Here is a 21380-nt window from a genome sequence, read left to right as displayed (position 1 = left end):
GCCCTTTTCTTCCAGATCGTTGCGCACATGCACGCTGCACAGTCTTATCCGACTGTGTTCTAGCATACTCCATTACACAAAAATGTTTTTTCTACGCTATTGTATAGCATTTCTACATTCAAAAAGAAAAACGCCAATAAATTAAGATAAAATTTTAGGTTGTATCTGTAGGCTACATATTGTTAAAATTTGAGAACGTATAAACGATAGCTGGAAAAGTTATAAGACTGCACAGCACAAGACTGCACTGATGTCAATTTTTTTGAAACACCCTGTATTTCTTTGAAAAAGAGTAGGCTTTCATCGAGAAAGTTTTCTTCAATTGCCTTGCCTGAACCAGGCATCGACGCCTCGAATGAATAACAATTAAACCAATTATCATTCCTATGATGTGTTGTATGAATGATTATTTCTTCATTGTCGTTTAATCGTTTTAGATGAGTTTGTCTTTGTTTGCCAGGTAGGCTACCCGCCTTCCAAATTTTTTACAAATTATAGAAAGAGATCGATGCTCCAGTTTTTGCTTTCTTATTACATGGCCGAGAAATTTATATTGCCTTGTTGTAATATTTTTAAACAGAGATCTGGTTTGGTTCACTTGTAAAACTTTTGTCTTTTTCGTATTATTCATGAGGTATGTTAATTGTTAAGGCATGATTTGACTAGCACAGACCACTAGTGTCAGAGCTCCGTTAGCCCACTAGGACTTTACCCAAGCGTTTCCCCATCATTACAGCCAGGAAGTGGAGCTGGTCTTCATGGATATTGAGGGATTTCTAGTTTTATCAAATAGCCTTTGTTGGCTCACCAAAGTTGCTGTAATAATCGCAACAATTTTGATTTAATTAAGTTATTTATCAAAATATTCCAAATCGAGTTACGGTTAAAAATAACAAGGCAGGAATAAACTCGCATTTCAGTTAATTCGCTACAGTGTGATAATTTTCTGTTCTCTTTTAATAGACGATACATCACAATAGCACTTCAAACGAAAAAAAAATGAACGCAAAAGTAAAAACGGAAGAAAATGAAATTGTTGAGTTGACATTCAACTCTAGATTACGTCATAGTACACACACATACCTAGATAGCAAAATTTGCCTTTAGTATATCGTTTCAGTGCCATCGATTCAAACGTTGTAGAAACGGCAACCTTTGCAGGTTGAGTTAAAGTCATCAAAAGTTAAATTGCTTCATGTTCAATAACATCAAAATAACATATTTTCTCATTACGCACACAACCTTCAAAGCCATCTTAACATCCTACGTCTGAAAAATATATAAAAACTTATAATATCATAAGAACATTGTCTAACTTCCACGTATTTGGTGGGGGCAGGGTCATACAAAATATGGGGCATGGTATCATTCCACCGATCCCACCAATGTTGAAACGATGTGATTACTGTTTTTATGCTGTTTCTATCATCCCAGACGGCAAATCAACCGTTTTAACACTGATTTAACGTTTAATTTGCTGTCTGGGACATTAGACGTCTTTTCTGAAGTTTACAAACTGAACAAAAACACGACTGATATATATCACTACCGTTCATCTTCATTCAAGTGAACGAACAACAAACAATATACCATTCTGAAGCAAAGTCCTAAATTTGTGTACAATCGCACAAAGTAAATCTTGTTCGTGAAAGTGATACTAGTTCAAAGTGGTTTCATTTCCAGATAGCAAATCAGCCGTTTTTTTACATTGATTCAACGTCTACAGACGTTAAAACAAAGCAAAAAAATTGCTGGCTGGGTTACTTCAATAAAATTTAGTACGGAGATAAGAAATCTGACTTCACACAAACTACGCTAATGGTAATTAGCGTAGATTAATACAATGGAAATGATACTCGCAAGTCGCAAATGATACAATGGATTCACACAACCTAAAAATAGCGAATTTTTGTCTATGAGATGAATGGTTTCTGGCAAACAGCGAGCATTTAAATATTTTTATGGAAGTCTTCTTCAAGGCACAAGTGACAGACTTTAAAATTGCACAAAAACAACTGCAAACGCGGATACAACAGCAGATCCAAGAATAACATTCGAGAAAATAAAATCGCAGATCTTCAACTGGAAGAAGTAGGACTTTTATTCACCAAGACTGATACTGCTTCGCTGCAAATACACGTGGAACTGAGCAGTTTGTATTTTCTGTCACACATTTGAAGTGTGCTTGGTGGAAAATTGACTGCCATGATGGTGGAAAACTGACTGCCATTACACAATGCGAAAAATGCTTGCATGTAATTGGTTAACAATAATTACCTTGTACATTCATAACAAAGAATTATTGAAACGAAAGCAGCCACCGCAATCGATGCTTATTGAAACATACTCAGACTAGACTTAAAGCATCAAATGGCAATCACTAACAAAAAGTATGATAAACAGACATCACAAACTAAAAGAGATCATAGCTGCAGATTGGCCAAAACTTTCCAAGGAGGCTTTTTCAAGCTTTTTACAAAAAAAACTCCATAGAATGTAATGTTTTCTTAGTTCTCGCCCTTTCTGGAAAGATCCAAGTTCCTAAAATAATCTTAGGCCTGGGTTTAAAAGTAAGCCCTGGACCTCTTCGTAAACGCTTCTGTGCACAAGGCTATGACAAAACGGTGAGCGTTGGGCGTAACAACAGAATTTAACGGCAGGGACAACGCACTCATAAACGTCTGTGATAAACAGTGTGGATTTTATCATTGCGATAAGGAAAGTTTTCTGGTAGACAAAAGCGGATTGGAAAAACCGGCAATAACAACCCGGACAGGAAATCAGTTGTTTTTTTACATTGATTCAACGTCTGCAGACGTTGAATCAATGTAAAAAACGATTGGTTTTCATTCTGAAAAGGCTTTACCTAGACAACAAGATCCGTCACTTTGACATTGATTCAACGTCTGCAGACGTTGAACCAAAGTAAAAATGATACATTTTGCTGTCTGGGATATTAACGATAATAAATTAACAAAACGTCTGGTTTGAAATTTTAAATGATTGAATGATAAAACCGCTATTATCTTAAGAATTATACTTATTCAAGTAATAGTAATACGTTAAAACATCTGCAGAAGCTCTGTTCATGTAGAAACGGTGCATCCAACAACAAAACGCCGATTGCAACCCAAGTCACATTGTCCTCTTAGACAAAATACAAAGGAAAAGTGAAGAATTGCATAGACGGACCTCATCGGTGGGTAGGAGGCTCGTTGTATCTGAAAGAATCCAATCAAACAGTCAAATTATGTTTTTGTTATGTTCTTGAAATGATATCTCTGAGATAGACATCAATTTAAAGAAGTGCAATGTTTATTTTTTAACTACCTTTCCAATGTCTTCAACCATAGACAACCATAGACACCTCTTTACCAAAATTGTTTTATAAACTTTCCATTGTCGTTTTTAAATTATGTGTCTACCCCATGGTTTTATGGCACCTCAGTTCTTTTAGTTCACTTCACTTTTTTTCTAAGTTAGATTTTTTAATGTTACTTAGGTCATTTTTAGAGGTAATGTAAAATTGACAAGCCATTCATATCTTTCCGCTCAGCAGCACAACCCAAAGATGATCATAAGTCACCCAGGACAAAAACATAAAATTGAGAGAGTTTAGTTGAGAGAATGGTTTGAATGTCGCATTGAAATTGCTCATGAAGTCTTGGATCCATTCGGAAATAGATTCACCAGCCAGATTGATTTAAAACAGGCATCAGGAAAAGCCGAACGCGCCCAAGATGAAGAAACTGTAGAACATTCGAAAAACGTTTGGACGATAGGTGTGATCGAAAACACTCACTATATCTCACGGTATAAGAGCAAGGGACATATTGCATTGTTAGCCATTACACAACATTTCCGACATACTTTATGTGTTTTCGACATATTTGTGTACATAGCTCGTCAGTGAATTTGTTTGATTTAAGGCGTGCATCTTTTTCAAACATTAACGCAATCAAAATGCAAAGTATGTTCAATGTTCATCATTTAAAATTATTCAAAACCATGTATAGGAGTTGTTAATCGATAGGCCTTCCGCTATTGAAGTACGGCTGCGAAGCATGGACAAAATGGACACTTGTCTTCAGAAATGAAGAAGCGTTTAGAAAGCTACAAGATGTGGTTTTTACGTAGAATGAGTGATTCTAAGGGAGTGGTTCTCAACCTGGGGTCCGAAAAGCGTTTTCAGGGGGACCGTGAAAGTTTATATAAGAAAAAATATTTTAACAGAAATGCGAAAGAATCATACAGTATCACAGCAAAAATATGGTGAAATCTAAACATTTGAGAGACAGTTTACTGTATGATTCTTTAGCATTTCTTTCACAATATTTTTCCTTATAGGATTGAAAAGGGCTGTATGACTAGCAAAAAACCTTCGCTTTTTTTGTTGTTTTTTTTATAATGTTAAATGTAGTGTTGTTGCTGAGTTACGTCCGTTTATAGTTTAAAAAAGTTACCTCTCTACCTAAAGTGCAATAGAATAAAATTTCAGATAAATTTGTTGAGGAGTCCGCGACCGCTTTGAGGACACCAAAAGGGGTCTGTGGAGACAAAAAGGTTGAGAATCACTATTCTAAGGCTTAAGAAAAGATGGAGAGATTGTGTCGGTAACGATTTACCGATTATACTGATGCGAGACGGCGTGCTTTCAAAGTTAAAATTTCTCACAACAACCCTGAAAAGAGTAAGCTTATAAACAAAACAAAAAGTGTCAGCACTCACTTTCTGAATCTGGTAACCACACCTTCTACAAGGCTGTCCGTAATCCCTGGGTTTTTTACTTCGGCTTCTTCCAATGCTTTGATAATGGCATCCAACGCCACATGCCGTGATTCATTTTCAAATCGATTTTCTTTAAGCTGAAATACTTGGAAGTTGTGTGCAAAATACTCGTGAAAGAAAAACAATATTTTGCATGTTATAATATAGGTTTAAATTGCATCAATATTCAATAGCCTACTAACGATAAATTCTCGGGTAAGTTACTCAAGTCAGTTAAAACTCCATTTAGTCAATAATATGACATCAAAATAACGTCGTCAGCTGCGATTAATTACTTGGAAGATTTTTGTTTCATTCCAAGAAAACAAAATGAAAGCCAGATGCAAAACATCAAAGAAGTGTCACCTTTCTTCATGGTGTAACCAATGTTGGTGTGAACGATAATTTTAATGACACTCAATCACCTGTTTAACAAGGGGTGCCACAAGCTCTGTCAGGGACCGTGATTGGGAGGGGGTTGTGATGCTCTCATTGCTTAAACCATTTTCACCATAAATTTTCCCACTCGGGCCTCGAACCGTGTCAAACGTCCATGATCCGTTCGATTCGTCATTGCCTTGTTCGCTAGGAAGAAACAAAGTGTTTAAAAACTGTGGGTCAATTGAAAATACTGTACTTACAACTTTTATTAAAATCGCACCGGCTTCCCAATAACTGTTATCATCAAAAAGAGAAATAACTTTTTATCATCCAATCAGATTCTAAAATTGTATTAAGCTCACACCACAATAACATACGATTCACATAAAGAAACGCCATAGTACGTTCAGTGTTGAACAATCCAATCTGATTAGCTAGAAGCAGCGAAAGACATTTAGTCAGCTGTTCTCAAGCAGCTGGCGTGAGTTTAGAGTAAGTAGCAATAAAATTTTGGATTTTCTTACAAACAAGCTATATTCTGAGTTATGACAATACACAAAAAGAATCAAATTTGGTATTAAACTACTGTGCTTCTGCTTGTGTTTCTTGAAACTTATATCTTGCAATGAAATGAAGCATTTTAAATTTAATTTGAAAATCAAACACTTTTATCAAGGTCTCATTCATTACGGAAATCGAAAGCTAACTTACTTATCCGAATCATCAGAGCTGTCAGTGTCGTTATGGTTGGCCTTGTAAGCTTTGAATCGGTCTATCAAGTCTACCAGGTGGGAGGTCTTTTTGGCTTGCTTGAGGAACTTGTGCTTCAACAATTCTTTAGCTGTTGGCCTCTGCAAACGAAACAATAGACGGATGCGCAGGTTAATATTGTTGAAAAGTATGATAGCAGATAGCTTCAAACGTTTCAGGCAAATATACCGGAAAAATTGTAAAACAATAATCTTATTGTGATTTTATTTGAATAAGGTATTGAAGAAGCAGCCTTTACGGTAGCGAAGTAGCATTTAAGGTAGCAAATAAGCTTTAACAACCAATTATCATTATACAAGTTTTCAAACCAGGCTAATTTTATTTACTTGTTAGCTTTGTTTAATCGTTCGGTGACATTCTAAAATCTAAATGAAGGATCCTTGCGTAACTTTTTATCCTTATCGAGTAACCAGAACGGAGATTGAGAGATATCGGCGTCTACGTCATCACTAACAATCTTATTGTTGGCTTTTCTTATATTCTTAAACAATTACCATCGAATAGTTCACAAGTTAACTTACAAATTTAGGATCTTTGTTCAAGCAAGCCTCAACGAATTGCTTGAAGTCCTTGCTGTAGGATCCTTCTAGGGTGGGAGGGTTGTTTTTAGGAATGAGGAAAAGAACTCTCATAGGATGAAGATCAGCATTAGGAGGTTCTCCTTTGGCAAGCTCTAACGCCGTAATTCCAAGCGACCAAATATCAGCCTGGATGACAAGTGAAATAGCAGATCTGTTATAGTTATACCGAAGCTTTTTTTCAAAGTTGCCGAGTAGGGCGCCAAAGTTGAAAGCAATTTAACCGTTTCGCACAACAAACTGAAGGCTTGAATAACCAACAACAGTCGTTAGCATATTACAAGTCATGAAATGCGGTATTTCCTCACTCATATGTTGAAGTCAAAACATACCTTGAAGTCATATGCCGACTGTTTGATCACTTCAGGTGCCATCCAGAATGGAGTTCCCACAAATGTGTTGCGTTTTATTTGCGTGTCTGTTAACTGACCGGCCACGCCAAAGTCTGCTAGCTTCACATCTCCGTTCTCAGAAAGAAGTACATTGGCAGCTGGTAATATTCACTCGGTTAAAAACTTAAAAGTGTATGATGATTGAATTATATACAAACCAAGAATGATGGATTTTTTCAATAGCACAGGGTATTTTTGCAAATAGGCTCGTCATTTCCAATCCCTCGCAAGCTGAAGATCGGTGGCTCTTCAGTTCTTTCAACTTCATATTCGGCAAAGTATTAACATTCCAAACCAGCCTTTGGAAGTTTATAGAAATTGCAAAACAGTAAAATTTAATTTTTTTTAACTTATTTGAATGTTGTTCGAGTTTAGGGAGTTTTATTGTAGAAATAAATCTTCAACCAAAATAGGCTAGCCACAAAATTTACATAAACCTGTCAAAAAACTACTTTAATATCTACGGATAGAAAGGAAAAATAAAGAAAACGGTCATAAAGCACGGTCATACAAAAATAAATGTGATGCGTCTTAGTGTAGATTACCTTTGACATCTCTATGCAACTTTCTTTCATTGTGTAGATACTCCAAACCCTTTAAGATCTCTCTCAGTATTGTCGCAATGTAAGGTTCTTCAAAGAAGCCGGCTTTCATCTTGACAAAACAGCGACAAATTGACATAATTTTCTATTCATGAAGACCTTAGCTTTACTTTATTCGATTTATGAATATACATCCGCCAACGATCATGAAATACCCCACATAACTTATGCTTCAATGGGCTTTTTTTAAAGAAGATATATGTTTACAACAGAGCTACAAGTCCAATAATGAAATTTCAGATAAACAAAATTAGCAGTTTATTTTGCAATGAGAAAGTTGTACATTTGTACAATCTACATAAACGTAAGTTTGCCAGCTTTTGTGGTGCCCTGTCGATTTCGAACTTAAAATTGAATCAGGCAAAAAGTAACTCAAAAAAACATGCTCAACATCTGTACTGGTAGCTTTTCACGCTCAAAACCCTTAATGCCACCGTCAACATGCCATTGCTGATTCTGTCAGACTGGGGTCTGGGATTTTCACCGTGTCAAAGGTTTTACTATTTTGAGCACATCTTCTTGAAATATGTATGATTTAAAGAGCCCATTTTAGGACCTCTGACAAAATAATAAGACAAACGTCCCTAGAAATCCCATTGCTGCATCAAGTTTCCAAAAGTTTCCAAAAAGATATATTTCCTCATACAATAATTACTTGTTTGCTTTGTTGACACTGTCTGTCAATCAAAAAGTAGCAGACAAAGTGAGAGTGCAGTGCAGAAGATGTTTGTAGTTTTCATGAAATTGGTTGACAGAATGTCTAATGTTGTGATTTGATTGCTGGAATGAGGCTTTGCATAGTTTGTTGTTGTTAGAATTAGGTATGGTTAGTGAATTTTATTTGCCTTTTATTTAATTTGTTTGCCTACTTTTCAGGACAAAAAAGGAATATATATAATTTGTTATTTAAGCATTGCGTCAACCAAACCTTTTTCAAATACGAACCACCTTTTAACCTTCCCAGCCAATGCAAAATAGTTTTGTTTCAACTTACAAAGTATAAAATTACATTAAAGTTTGTGTTTCACCTAATCTTGCTATAAATATATGTGAGGTGCATCGTTCAGCACATTTGCAAATAAAGCAAAAAACTAACGTTGGAAAAAGTGAAAGTAATCTACAAGTGATTGGGCACAAAACTGGCAGATATCAATAAGTTGGTTGGCTGAAGACAAAACCATTTTAACATGTAGACCAGCTGAGATTGCATTGGTGAAACGTAGAAGCCACATTGATCAACCTTTCATGCATTGCACACATACTGGATGTAGTCGCAATGGACACAATTCAGTTAAAAACACCAACTCACTTATGGCAACATCCTAATATATATAAAGCATAGAGACTTACACTTGGAAGAACTCAAACCAATCATTCTATGCCTCTTCATTCTTAAACATTACACTTTTGCAGTATATGCAAAGTACAAGTACTGCTTGCAAGCCACGGGTGATTACTGAATAAACCGTTAAAACTTTCAAACTAGAACAGCCAAGGAAAATGTTACATACAGCTTAAAACCTAAGCTAAATAACTCTTTGTATACATACCAAGTCTAAAGCAGAACCGCCTCCTAGGTACTCCATAATAATCCAAAGCTTTGATCCCTGAAGAAAACATTGTGATATAAATGCGCATTGCGCAACATAACTAATCTCAGTAAGATAGCAGGCATACATTACATGAGAACACACGCAACAACGGCATTGTTCAAAACTGATGACTATTGAAAATAAGACTGCCATTTTATTGTATAAGACTTCATTGCTTTACAGCAGTGGTTCTTATCCTTTTTTTCTGAAACGCCTCACTTCAGCGATGATCACAAGCTTTGTGCCCCCTTCCTCCGATTTTAAACAAGTGTAACACTAAAAGCAGTCAAGTGCACAACAGACTAAGGCGTTTGGTGAAAGCAAAGGGAAGATATATTGAAAAATAAGTGTACATTTTGCTTTTTTGTAATATATTTTTCTTAGTATTTTTCTTCATATGCGTAATTTTTTTCCTGTTTGCATGTACTGTTATTTCAATAAATATTTGCTTACACTTGGCTTTATCACCCTATATAATGGCAAAAACAGCCCAAGCTTCACACTGCAAAAAGTTTAAATGACATTGTAAAGCTCACGCCTTCCTTGAAAATTGTTTGATGCCTCCTTAAGGGGCATACCTCCCCAGGTACAAAAATTGTGCTTTGGAGGTCAAATCAAACAACATTTAAAAAAAATTTAAACTTATTTTACGTGTTAAAATGACACACCATTTACTAAACTAATAATGTTAACAATTAACAAGTTTAACAGAACATACTTTCAAATATGATCCATGATATTTGGTCACATGAGAGCTGTTACACTGGCTTAAAACTGTAATTTCTTGTTGGATATCTTCGATTTCATCTTCAGCCTCCTCAAGATCTATGATTTTGATGGCTACAACCTGTAATTGTGCAATGTGATGATCCAATGATTTATTTAATAACACAGAAATGTTTTTCAAAATTCCAGGAAGCATCTCAGCTAAATAAAACATCACTTCTCACAGAAAAAAATGGGTAAATACTGAGGGCACTTTTGCGCTAATTTAATTGGATCAACTTAACTTCCAACAATTTATATTAAAAAAATATGCCCTTTAGTGTCAAAGCAAATGTATATTTTAACAAAATGTAGTATATGAATCTATATACAATTTAAAAAGCTTATATATATATATACATGCATAGGCGTCGAAATAGGGTGGGCCAGATGGGCGGCGCCCACCCTGCCGTGAAACGAGGGTGGGCAAAACATGTTTCGCCCACCCTGTATTCATGACACTTATGAAGTGTTCGTTACAATTATTTCCGTTTTTGTTAAACGCTGAATTATCCAACCAACTGCAGCGCAACTTCTTGTTTTACGCTATGTCTCTCGTTAGGTGTCCGACAGAACAAAGCAATTTCGCAACAACGCTGCGTTGAAAAAAGGCGGTACTCACTGCATTGTTGTTGCTACGGCAACTGCCACACGCTGGCAATTCCTGGTGAGAGAAAGCCACTTTTGATCTTTTCTCCGAATGGTGTCACTTTCGTTACGTCACAATCAAACTTCAGTTCCGGGTCAGCGTAAGAGAATATGAATATGACATCATAATGAACATGACAATAAAATAACCGATACAAACTAAAGACGTACTGAAACAATCGCTTTTTACAAATCTTTCCTCACAAACTTGCTGCTGGGTATAAATTGGAGCACTGCGCGATGTTGTCATTTCATTATTGAAAAGTTAAACGTGAAGCAAAGTCAAACATACATTCGCGCATTCTTAAAACCAGCTTCCAAAAGGCTTCGAGATGATAACGCTGAAGAAGCCACGTCCAGAGCGAATGAACGTAGAGATGACATTGATGAAAAAAGCAGTGCTTCAAGGATGGACAGTGGTGAAGTCAATGTCTCAGGCAATGCACCGGTAGTTGTAGAAGACAGCATGAGCCATGGATCTCTACCTGCTCCATTTGACGTTAGCATGCTGCCAGATCACTTTCTGGCTCGGGAAGGTCGTGTGTTGCAAAGAAAAGCTTTTTTCCGAATTCCAGTGGATGCGTCTTAACCCTGATGGTACTTGTTACTGTAGTCAACTGTCCGAACATTTTGCGGCAAATCCGAAGGCGCCACTTTAAAGATGACTGGTCAGTGGTCACGAGTCACGCGCTTTTTAAGTCGCAAAGGAAAACATAGAAGAAGTTTGTTTAGTTTAGCAGCGCTCATGAGATCGCAAGGCGCAAGAAAGTAAATATCAAACCTATGAAAGCTTAATTGCTGCAGCGACGCTACACGCAGTCTTCGTGAGAAAGACTAACCATTGCGAATTTGCGAACATACACATTCAATGAAATCTGTTTGAAAACTCTCGCCCACCCAGAATTCCTCTCTTCTAAGAAAAAATCGACGCCTGTGTATACAATATACATGTAATGAAAAATATTAAAATTCAAACAAACGCATTACCGTACCTCTGACGTTCTGTTATCGATGCCTTTATAAACTTCACCAAACGATCCCTTTCCTATTCTTTCTTGTTTGGTGAATAGTTTTTCAGGATCTAATGTCATTTTCTGAATATACAATTTTAAATGATTAGTGAGATCTAAACAATTCTGTGGTGCAAAGATCATAACATGTGTCTATGTAATGGTAGAATTGAGCTTGACAGCAGAAAGTAGTAAAAAAAACTTCTGCTCAAAATAACAAACTAGAGTAGAGCTAACAAACACAAAGTCATTGGGAGATGTGAGTCAATGAAACGAAATTTAAAAGTGTATATAATTAGAGCTCGACCGATATATCGGTCAGCCGATATGTATCGGCCGATATTAGGTGTAGCCGATATATTGTATCGGCTATTTTTCGCCGATAAACATCGGCCAGCAAAAGCACACTCAAAACCAGCCATACATGCCTTTAGAAGAAACACAAGTTGCTCAAACGTGCTTGCATAGCACGAACAATTGTTGCGAGAATATAATTTCCCGTCCATTCTAGTGCGCGCATCTAGAAAATGTTAATACTGTATCCCTTAGCTTCCATTCAAGCAGGAAAACTTTCGAGTTTTACGTTGCTTCAACGATTGATAACATTGAATCAACGTAACAAAGGTGAATTCTTCGCTAAGAATCGATGGGAGCACGCGCAACTTAGTTCAAGTCTTACGTCACAATGTCTGGCTTTGATCTCCGAGTAATATTGATAAGGCAAGGTGTTTTTTTGTGATTAGTGTTAAAAATGATTTTTTCATTACAGCAACTAATGCATAAACTTTCTTGGACTGGTTTGTTGCTTAATAACTTTATTGGTAACAAATTTTTCGTAGCTGATATATATCAGCCGATATATATCGGTATCGGCCTAAAAATTTCATAAATATCGGTATCGGCCTGAAAAAGTGATATCGGTCGAGCTCTAAGTGTAATGGTACGCCACAGAAAATACTAGATAATTGGGAGCTGGTATACAAGTCCCTACCCACCCCTCCTTGGCAACTCATGACAAAGAGGAATTGACCGAAATATGTGGATTGAAGTGTGTAAACAGAAAGGAAGGGTAAAGTAGTTTCACCCTATATGTTTGGTCGAGTCCTGTCTTTGTCATGAGTTACCAGGGGGGGGGGACTTGTATACCAGCTCCGATAATTGTTCCACTACTCAATTAAACTAACCTATTACCATGCAATGCATGCATGACAAATCTAACAAGAGCTTTTAAATATTTACAGGTAGGCTATATATAGGCAACAGTCATGATATTTAGCTTCCAACAAAAGCTTCATTGGCAAGTGCTTAGAAAACATATCCGACTAGTGAAAATACAATGTTGGATAATAATTTGGTTTATCATGATTTTAAAATACCAAAAACATGTTGTCAGAACATTTCAATAAATAAAAGGAAAACAATAGTCTTTACAACTTGGCTAATTCATAACAAATTAAGGAAAGTGTTCTTTTGTTCTATAGTAAGCTATAAAATATATTTTGACCAACATAAGCATTGCAAGAAAGTAAGCAACAATTGGTACGTCTAATCAACGAAGAACACAATATGATACTACACTTTAAGCAATTTTGATGTTAAGGATTCAAGCATTACTTTATGGTTTTGCCCGCAGTAAATTTGATTCAAACACTGATTAACTTATCACTAACCAATTACGGTACTTTAAAAGTTTAAAAACATTTAAATAGAAACAAGTCATCAATATCACCACTCAGTTAGCTTGAAAGTACCTGACACATTATTAATCACTTTTCGATAGGTTACTTACTTTCTTTGAACACCACAACTCACCAGAGTTTGCTTTAAAATTTTCAAAACCATATTTTCTAATAGCCTATACAAAAACTAGCAACTAAATTAGCATTGATTGTAGAAATCTCTGTACTAGGGTTGAGAAAGCTTGTTTCTGGGCTTAATCCTGGGAGTTGCCCATATTTATAGACATTACGCTGAGTAATGTTGTAGGTTTCACCAACGCAAAGTTTAAAAAAAACTTCTTAAACATTAGAACAAGCACGATAACTTCGATTTTTTAAAACTGTGGTTAAGGCATAATAGTGTTAAAGCGCAGAAACTAAAAAAGTATTTCAAGTGGTTTACTAATCTAAATGGTATGCTATGGTACAGTACCGTAAAATACAAACAAAAACCGGTAACCTATCCAAACCTGTTGTTTTGGTACAGAAATTAAAGAGTCTGCCATCTTGATTGAAGGAGATGACGCACTGAAAAATTTATCTTGTGGAAGTTTAAGATCAAGACATACACAAATTATTATTTTTCAATATCAAGTTAGAAGGTGTATCTGTACATAAAATGCACAATAACATATGTAACGCACCAAACCCATCAAAAAAATTTCTTGTTTGCTACCTCAAATAAAAAATAAAAAACGGGACTAACTTTCTATTTCTAATCACCCTAGGGTAGCAGCAGGTTGACAAAAATAGTAGACTAAAGTTCTTCGATTTTTTTTTATAGTCGCTCCTAAACCAGAGTTTCCACAAAAATTTGAAATAATAAAATTTTGTAAACAAAACGCGAATGCGGTTAAAACGCTTACGTTTAAACTCGTTTAAAAACGTTTAAAACTCGACTCAGTTCAATGAGTTCACATACTTTTTTTTAAATACAATTTTTCTAAATAGGCTACTTATTTCCCAACCATTGTATTTTCCAACGTTACTGAAATAAAGTAGCTTACGAGCAGAGCCGGACTTAGCTGATGGGGGGCCCGGGGCACTTTTAAATCGAGGGCCCTCGTGCAAAAAAATTGTTTGCGCCTACGGCACGAAAACCTACCAATACATCTACAGTAGCATTAATCCACTACTGCACAGCATTTTCAGAACCTTCAAAGGCTGAAAGAAAGCCTGCATGTTCGACTCCAGCCACCCGTACTTGCTGTTGTTTCTCTGGGCAAGAAACTTTACGATAATTGCCTCTACCCAGTGATCGATTTCGAGTAATGGCTAGTACCAAATTGAAGTCATAAGTAGAGTAGACAACCGGAAACAGACATTGCCGTCGGCTGCAGCGTGGGTCAGGTGTACGTCGGAAGGCGTACACCAATGCATGGCGCTCAAGTCCGCTTTCCGGCAATGCAGGATAAAGATATGAAAAACAACAAACAAACAAAGAAAAAATAACACAAAATCACGTTTTTCCACGTAGGGGGGCCCCGGAGCACCTTCCCCCTCCGGCCCCCTTAAATCCGGGCCTGCCTACGAGTACGATGCTGACATGTTTCGTCAAGCCACACACAAGATGGCAGGTCATCTAAGGTGGGCCAATACTAGCCTATTGATTCTAAACTAACGTTGAAAGCTTTTCTAGTCATTTCTCAATGCTTTCTCAAATTTTATTCTTCCAGGTTATCCCTTCTTTAAAATATGGGCCGCACCCACCATCTAAACTTTGTAAAGGTTTGTATAAATTTATTCAATATATCGTAGGCTACTTTAGTTCGCTTTGTTGGGTAGCCTATCAGGCTAGCCTTAAAGTAGGTCTAGGTAATTTGTAAATAACAATGAATAAGAAAGCATCATCATCATCGGCCATGCCTGAATAAGGCGTCGGCTACCGTGAGTCTCCACAACGATCGATTGTCCATACTTCTAATTAGGTTTTCAAAATTTTGGTTTGTCCTGTTGAAAGATTTTTGAAGATTTCCAAACGTGGACGTCCCCGGTGCCTCTGACCAGGAAATCGCCCCATCATTACCGAGTGTTCAATTCCGCGTTTGCGGTAGACCTGCCCGATAAATGTCATTTGCCTTTTTTTGATAGTTGTGATGAGGACGCCAGGGGTGCACCCAGAGCGTCTCCACACTTCTTCGTTAGTGATTTTATCCATCCAGTTAATTCCCATCATTCTACGAATGAACCAAATTTCAGCACTGTTGATCTTCTTCTCCATCTTCGGGCATACAGTCTAGGATTCACAGCCATATAGCAGAACTGACCAAATGTACACATGTAAAATTTTTATTCTAGTGTTTAGAGAGATTGAATTAGATTTCAGTATTTTGTCCATTTTGATGAAAGCTTGTTTGGATTGTGCAATTCTTGATTTTACGTCGCTCCAGCATCGACCATTCGAAGTGACCACAGAACCCAGATATTTGAAACTATTTACTTGTGAGACTGTTGTATTTTCTATTTTGATAGTGCATACTGGAGTTATTTCTTTTGATGAGATGGTCATGCAGAAGGTTTTTGTTGCATTCAAATTAAGTCCAAGGTTCTCACTTTGCTTAATGACTATGTTGAGTAAATTTTGTAAACTAGAGTTTGATGTGGCGATTAGTACCTACTGTGTCGTCTGCGTATCTTATGTTGTTGAAGTGTTGTCCGCCTACAGAGACGCCTTCTTCGTCATCTAGATGTCGTAAGATCATTTTGCCGTAGAGTGAGAAAAGATCAGGTGAAACTACGCACCCCTGTCTAACACCTCTCCGAATTTGTGTCCACTTGCTCAGCTCGCCATCTATCCGGACTGCTGCTGATTGATCCCAGTAGAGATTTCTGAGAAGTCGAAGGTCTTTACCATCTGTGTCTTGAAAGCATAGGCTACCTTTTTTTTTTTAAAGTGGCCTAGGTCTAGGCCTATGCCAGAAGAAAAACTTCATTATTATTTACAAGTAGTCTTAGATACTTTTCCAAAAAAATTACAGTTTTCTTGTTAAAGCATCAGAGCGGATGTCGCATGCAATGTCTATTTTGTCATAACTTTGAAAGTTTGTCAACGGATATCTGAACAAGTCTATTCACCTAACGGCTTCCGTCCGCTAAACGTCTTGCTTTTATGGAAACCAATGTGAACATGTCAGCGCAAATGATAAAGCAGTAATAGGCTACTAGTCTAAGCGTAAAACGTATTGACCTGGAATAAATTGCGACCTTAACAAATTAGGTATCGTTGGAAAGCTTAACTCCTCTAGATTAAGATTTTCACTCTCCTCCAATCAGAGACCCTTGGCAAAAAAAGTTATGGCCGTTTTTGAAGCAGCACCATGCGCCGCTAGTGGCGAAACTGTATTTTTCTTTTTGCACAAGTTTTTAGGCTCATTTTTAACTTTTTTCCCTATGTGTATAAGAAAGAGACAACTCACATTTGATAAAATATTATTTATATTTAAATGATGTCACTCTGACGTCATCAAATTAAAATTGCTTACCTATTACTCTCAGCCCATTGCTAATTGCAGATCCAATACATTTGTTCTAAAAAAATCGTTTTTAGACATAACGGAGCTTCATATAATGATTCAAGGGGGCATTTTGACCCCAGGTCCGGTTTAATGACGAAACTAAACGCTACAAGTGGCTAGAGTATATTATGGGCATTATACAAAAAATGCGAAAATTTTTAAAACTTTAGGCTACTTCAATAATTATGCCGTGGAGTGTTTTTGTTTTATCATCTTTATCCTGCATTGCGGGAAAGCGGACTTGAGCGCTATGCATCGGTGTACGCCTTCCGACGTACACCTGACCCACGCTGCAGCCGACTGCAAGGTCTGTTTCCGGTTGTCTACTCTACTTATGACTTAAATTTGGTACTACCCATTACTTGAAATCGATCACTGGGTATCGTAAAGTTTCTTGCCCAAAGAAACAACAGCAAGTGCGGGTGGCTGGAGTCGAACATGCAGGCTCTCGACTGCGAGCCCAACGCGTTAACCACTCGGTCACTGCTGCCAGTGCCCAAGGCATGTAACTATTGTTCTTGTCGACGGTGAAAGTTCGACTCACACTGCTAGTGGATATGCCATGTCTGAGGAGTACAGCTCAACTATCCAGTGGAATCTTTCGGGTAGCTCAAATTTGGGCAATAGGCTACACAAATAATAATATTTATTTGCATCAGACAAAGCTGTCAATATACAAAACAAAGATATAATACACAAACTGCAAATACACAAATAACGAACAACAACAACGAAATAATACACAAACTGCAAATGCACAAAATCTCACTAAATAGGCTATCTAATGTTACAAGTTTACAGACAATGGTACGGTAGTGTTGCAAGTTAGAAGAACTGAAAGTATTCAGAACGATAAAAACAATCAGATGACATGGCAGCCATCAAAACTAGATATCAGCATACATAGAATTATTATAATGAAGACGATAATTTGATATACGATGACAATCGGACCTCATCAGGGAGGCAACAATAGAGTTTGTTTGTTTATCTTTATCCTGCATTGCGGAAAAGCGGACTTGAGCGCTATGCATCGGTGTACGCCTTCCGACATACACCTGACCCACGCTGCAGCCGACGGCAATGTTTGTTTCCGGTTGTCTACTCTACTTATGACTTAAATTTGGTACTACCCATTACTCGAAATCGATCACTGGGTAGAGGCAATGATCGTAAAGTTTCTTGCCCAGAGAAACAATAGCAAGTGCGGGTGGCTGGAGTCGAACATGCAGGCTCTCGAATGCGAGCCCAACGCGCTAACCACTCGGATACTTCGCATCTTCCAACAAAAGAAAAAACATATTTCCGAAGTAATGCATGAAATGTTATAATGTTGCACAAGACTTGATGTTCACGTACGCTATAATGTTTACGCAAATTGTGTATAATTCTAAATGCATTATTGAAGGCAACACGCAGGCGATTGATGTTACGTTGATGATAATTTTCCCACAGATGACATGCATACATTGGAGTACAATATGAACGGAATAGAACGTTTTGAATATTACTGGAGCACTTGTAAAATTTTGATTTTAATTTGTTGGCAGAACAGATCATTTATTGAAACATGATCAAACCGTCGCAATCCTCAGGGCAGTCTTCTTGTACACAACTGAGATTGCAACAAGTTTCCCCACGACACTCTCCACATGCTGTACGCACTTTAAGCCATGTTTTCTGCAGCTGCAGCTACCCCACTGATTTTTTGTTCCTTCTTTGCATTGCATCGTACAACGTTCAATAGCCATTCTGGTGCCGGATCTAAATTGGCCTTTATTGGCATAACTGCACCTGCTGCGTCAGCTTTCCATCCCCATTGTGCGAGATCCAAGATTTCAGTGTCAAGATGCTTCCACTGACATACCTGAAGCAACAGTTTTATATCAACTTAAATAAATCAAGTCTTGCTGCCATAAAAATTTTGATTTGTAGTAGCCTACACCACATGTTTATGCTAGTCATATTATAACGCAACTTGTTTTGCTATAACTTGCATCTTTTCCTTACCGAAGTTTAATAGCGCAATTTGCTGTAATATTTTGAAGTTACCGACAATAAACAATTCTTGAAAAATATCTTCAAGTGGTATAATCTATAAAGCAAAGACGCTTTTATACTAAATGATTACGGGTATTGTGTTACAATACCATTAGGCTACGCACTATTATTTCACCTGCAAATGTACTCTGAAGGAATGAAAACGAATTGCAGCTTCGGACCTTCGGTGGGTGGCTATCTTTCAGGATGAACAGTGGAAGCTGTTGCAACCATCTGCATGTACTTGACGTACCGTAGTTGGCCAAGTGAATCGGCAGGTTTTGCACTAAAGCTTGATGGATCAACAAAATATAGCATTACTATCGGTGAATCTCATTCAGACTGGTAGGCTACTCAGCAACATTTTCATTTCTTCTTACTTAATTAACTGTGCACCAATACAGTCCCAGTAACTAACCTTTTCAATAACAAATCTCTTCCAGCATCAGCTATTTGCTCACGTGTAGAATCTAATCACCCAAATACATCAGCAGATTGTTGAAATTCTTCCTTCTTCAGGTAATTGAACATCTTTAGCTTTCCTAAGCAACAAGACAGATGACATAATTAATCATTGTCACCAAATAATGTGTGCATACACTCCATACATTGGCATTCCAAATAAAAGTATTACAATATTAGAATAATATTGAGTGGATTTGGTAATGACTGCCATCTGAATTCTTGCATATCTTTTAAAAGCTGATCAGAAAATGGTAAAAATGTACTTTCAGACAAGCATGGTAAGCAGTTCAGAAATATATAAAACACTGTAACAAACACTATAGATAAAACACTGAAAGCAGGATTAAAATGTACTGCTACCAAAGCTGATTAATTATATTGGTACCTTGTTGATATATTGCAGAAGTTGTATCATATCCACTCCAAGCATGAGCAAACAGCAAGTAATTTTTGACACACCTCATGCACCTTACAACTACTTTCGCTCTCTTCTTTTTCTTTTAGATATTGATAAAGATGACTGTCACCAATGTTTTGTGCATAGCTGATTAATGTCTTCAGTCCACCTCGTTTCACTTCTTGTAGCTTTGATAAATTATGAGATTGGCATTTGATGCATAAACTTTCATTATAAAAAGCTTGATCCTGATTTTCCATTATTCAATTATCTCCATAACATCTGAAAACTAGTCTATCAATTCTAACTGTTTAATAAGCCAAGCTATACAACTTAGAAACATTATCGGTATTTCATAAAAATCTTTAAAGCTGTAAAGAGAGAAAACTAACATCAGACCTAGGAAAAAAATGGCCACACAGAACATTTGCTCTTTCAAACTTAATCTATATCTGAATATGTTATAGCCTTTACAGGTGGTCTCAGAAGTAACAAGAACCATAGCTCCTACTGGTAGGCTGGCCTCCTTATTTAACTGATAGTGTGTGCAATTACCAGAAAACGTATTGTTGCATGGATATCACTAGAAGCTACCAGGTCTCAATAAACACCCTTCCTTTGTCAGTTTGTGCACCAGTGCACTGGTAACAGTGGCCTACTACTACTACTACCATACTGCATTCATTGGTACAAATACTTCACACCTGCATGCAATGCCATTTAAAATCCAAGATGATACGGTAAATGAAAGAGAACTCAACTAAAAGAACAACAGTAAATTCAAAAATTTAACATAAGCTAGAGATGATAAGACATGCTGCATGTAAAAAACATTTAGACCTGTCTCCTTTAACTTTCATCATAGCCCAGCATACCGTACTGTACACTGTTATAGGCCTAGTGCACCTGTGTAATGTGTATCGCCTGCTGCCCGGTACCCTATCTAACGTTTTGACTTCTGTTGCAAACCAAATTAAATGAATAACCTGACATAACTTACGGTACCGATAATGATGTCCTTGCAAACAGTTCCCAAAGCAAATTAAACTACGGTAGGCTTGCCTGGTACGGTACTCAGTTCTGTGATATTTAGGCTAGTACTGCAGCCAGTGCAGAGTGGTAGATCAAGAATCTTTGCTGTCCCAAACCTACTCAGTACTGCCTAGTTACTTACAAACCTCATGGTTATTTTTTTTTTCTTTTTGCGCAACGCTCAGAGTTCAAGATGGATACCACTACATGGCTAATAAGCTGGTCAGTGGTCACCGCGGAGCAACTTCGACTGCCAGAATTTTACACGGCTTGCTGTTTCTGCTGAAAACATAGCTAGATTGGCTGCGCCACTAGCGGCGCAAGGTGTTGCTTAAAAAACGGCCACAACTTGTTTTGCCAAGGGTCCCTGGTTGGAGGAGAGTGATAATCCTAAACTAGAGGAATTAAGCTTTCCAACGATACCAAATTTGTTAAGGTCGCAATTTATTCCAGGCGGCCCTATATTTTCGCATTTTACGCTCAGACTATACGCCAGACATAAAAACACGCCCACACGGTGTAACTCAGGGGCGTGCAACTGTTTATCGCAATGGGCCACAACGTACAATTATAATGATGCTGAGGGCCAGTCTATCGAATAACACATGAATTTATATGAACAATTTATTTAATGGAAAAGTACACACAATCAAGTTACACATTGAGTTTCAGATATCTTGAAGATCAGTTTTGTAACAAGCTCAATG

At 37.2% G+C, this 21380-nt stretch overlaps 1 protein-coding gene and 1 long non-coding RNA gene across 2 annotated transcripts; both read right to left on the bottom strand.

Moving 5' to 3' along the window:
• Positions 1-924: 924 nt before the first annotated feature.
• Positions 925-13831, bottom strand: LOC145777028 (serine/threonine-protein kinase 26-like). Its single transcript, XM_082588295.1, has 11 exons — positions 13695-13831; positions 11489-11590; positions 9802-9930; positions 9042-9098; positions 7435-7543; positions 6830-6987; positions 6441-6626; positions 5860-5999; positions 5193-5352; positions 4729-4865; positions 925-3221 (listed from the first exon to the last, which is right to left on the bottom strand). Exons 1-11 carry the CDS (start codon positions 13728-13730, stop codon positions 3194-3196), a joined length of 1242 nt encoding a protein of 413 aa, XP_082444421.1. The 5' UTR covers positions 13731-13831; the 3' UTR covers positions 925-3193.
• Positions 13832-17500: 3669 nt separating this feature from the next.
• LOC145777667 (uncharacterized) lies at positions 17501-19599 on the bottom strand. Its single transcript, XR_014290345.1, has 3 exons — positions 19198-19599; positions 18916-19071; positions 17501-18606 (listed from the first exon to the last, which is right to left on the bottom strand). It is a non-coding gene; the product is annotated as an uncharacterized LOC145777667 (long non-coding RNA).
• Between the last annotated feature and the right edge of the window lie 1781 nt (positions 19600-21380).

Source organism: Aplidium turbinatum, chromosome 9, assembly GCF_918807975.1.
Source record: "Aplidium turbinatum chromosome 9, kaAplTurb1.1, whole genome shotgun sequence".
Taxonomy (NCBI): Eukaryota; Metazoa; Chordata; class Ascidiacea; order Aplousobranchia; family Polyclinidae; genus Aplidium; species Aplidium turbinatum.
Note: the sequence above shows the minus strand (reverse complement) of the source record. Positions and strands in the feature narration are given on the sequence as shown.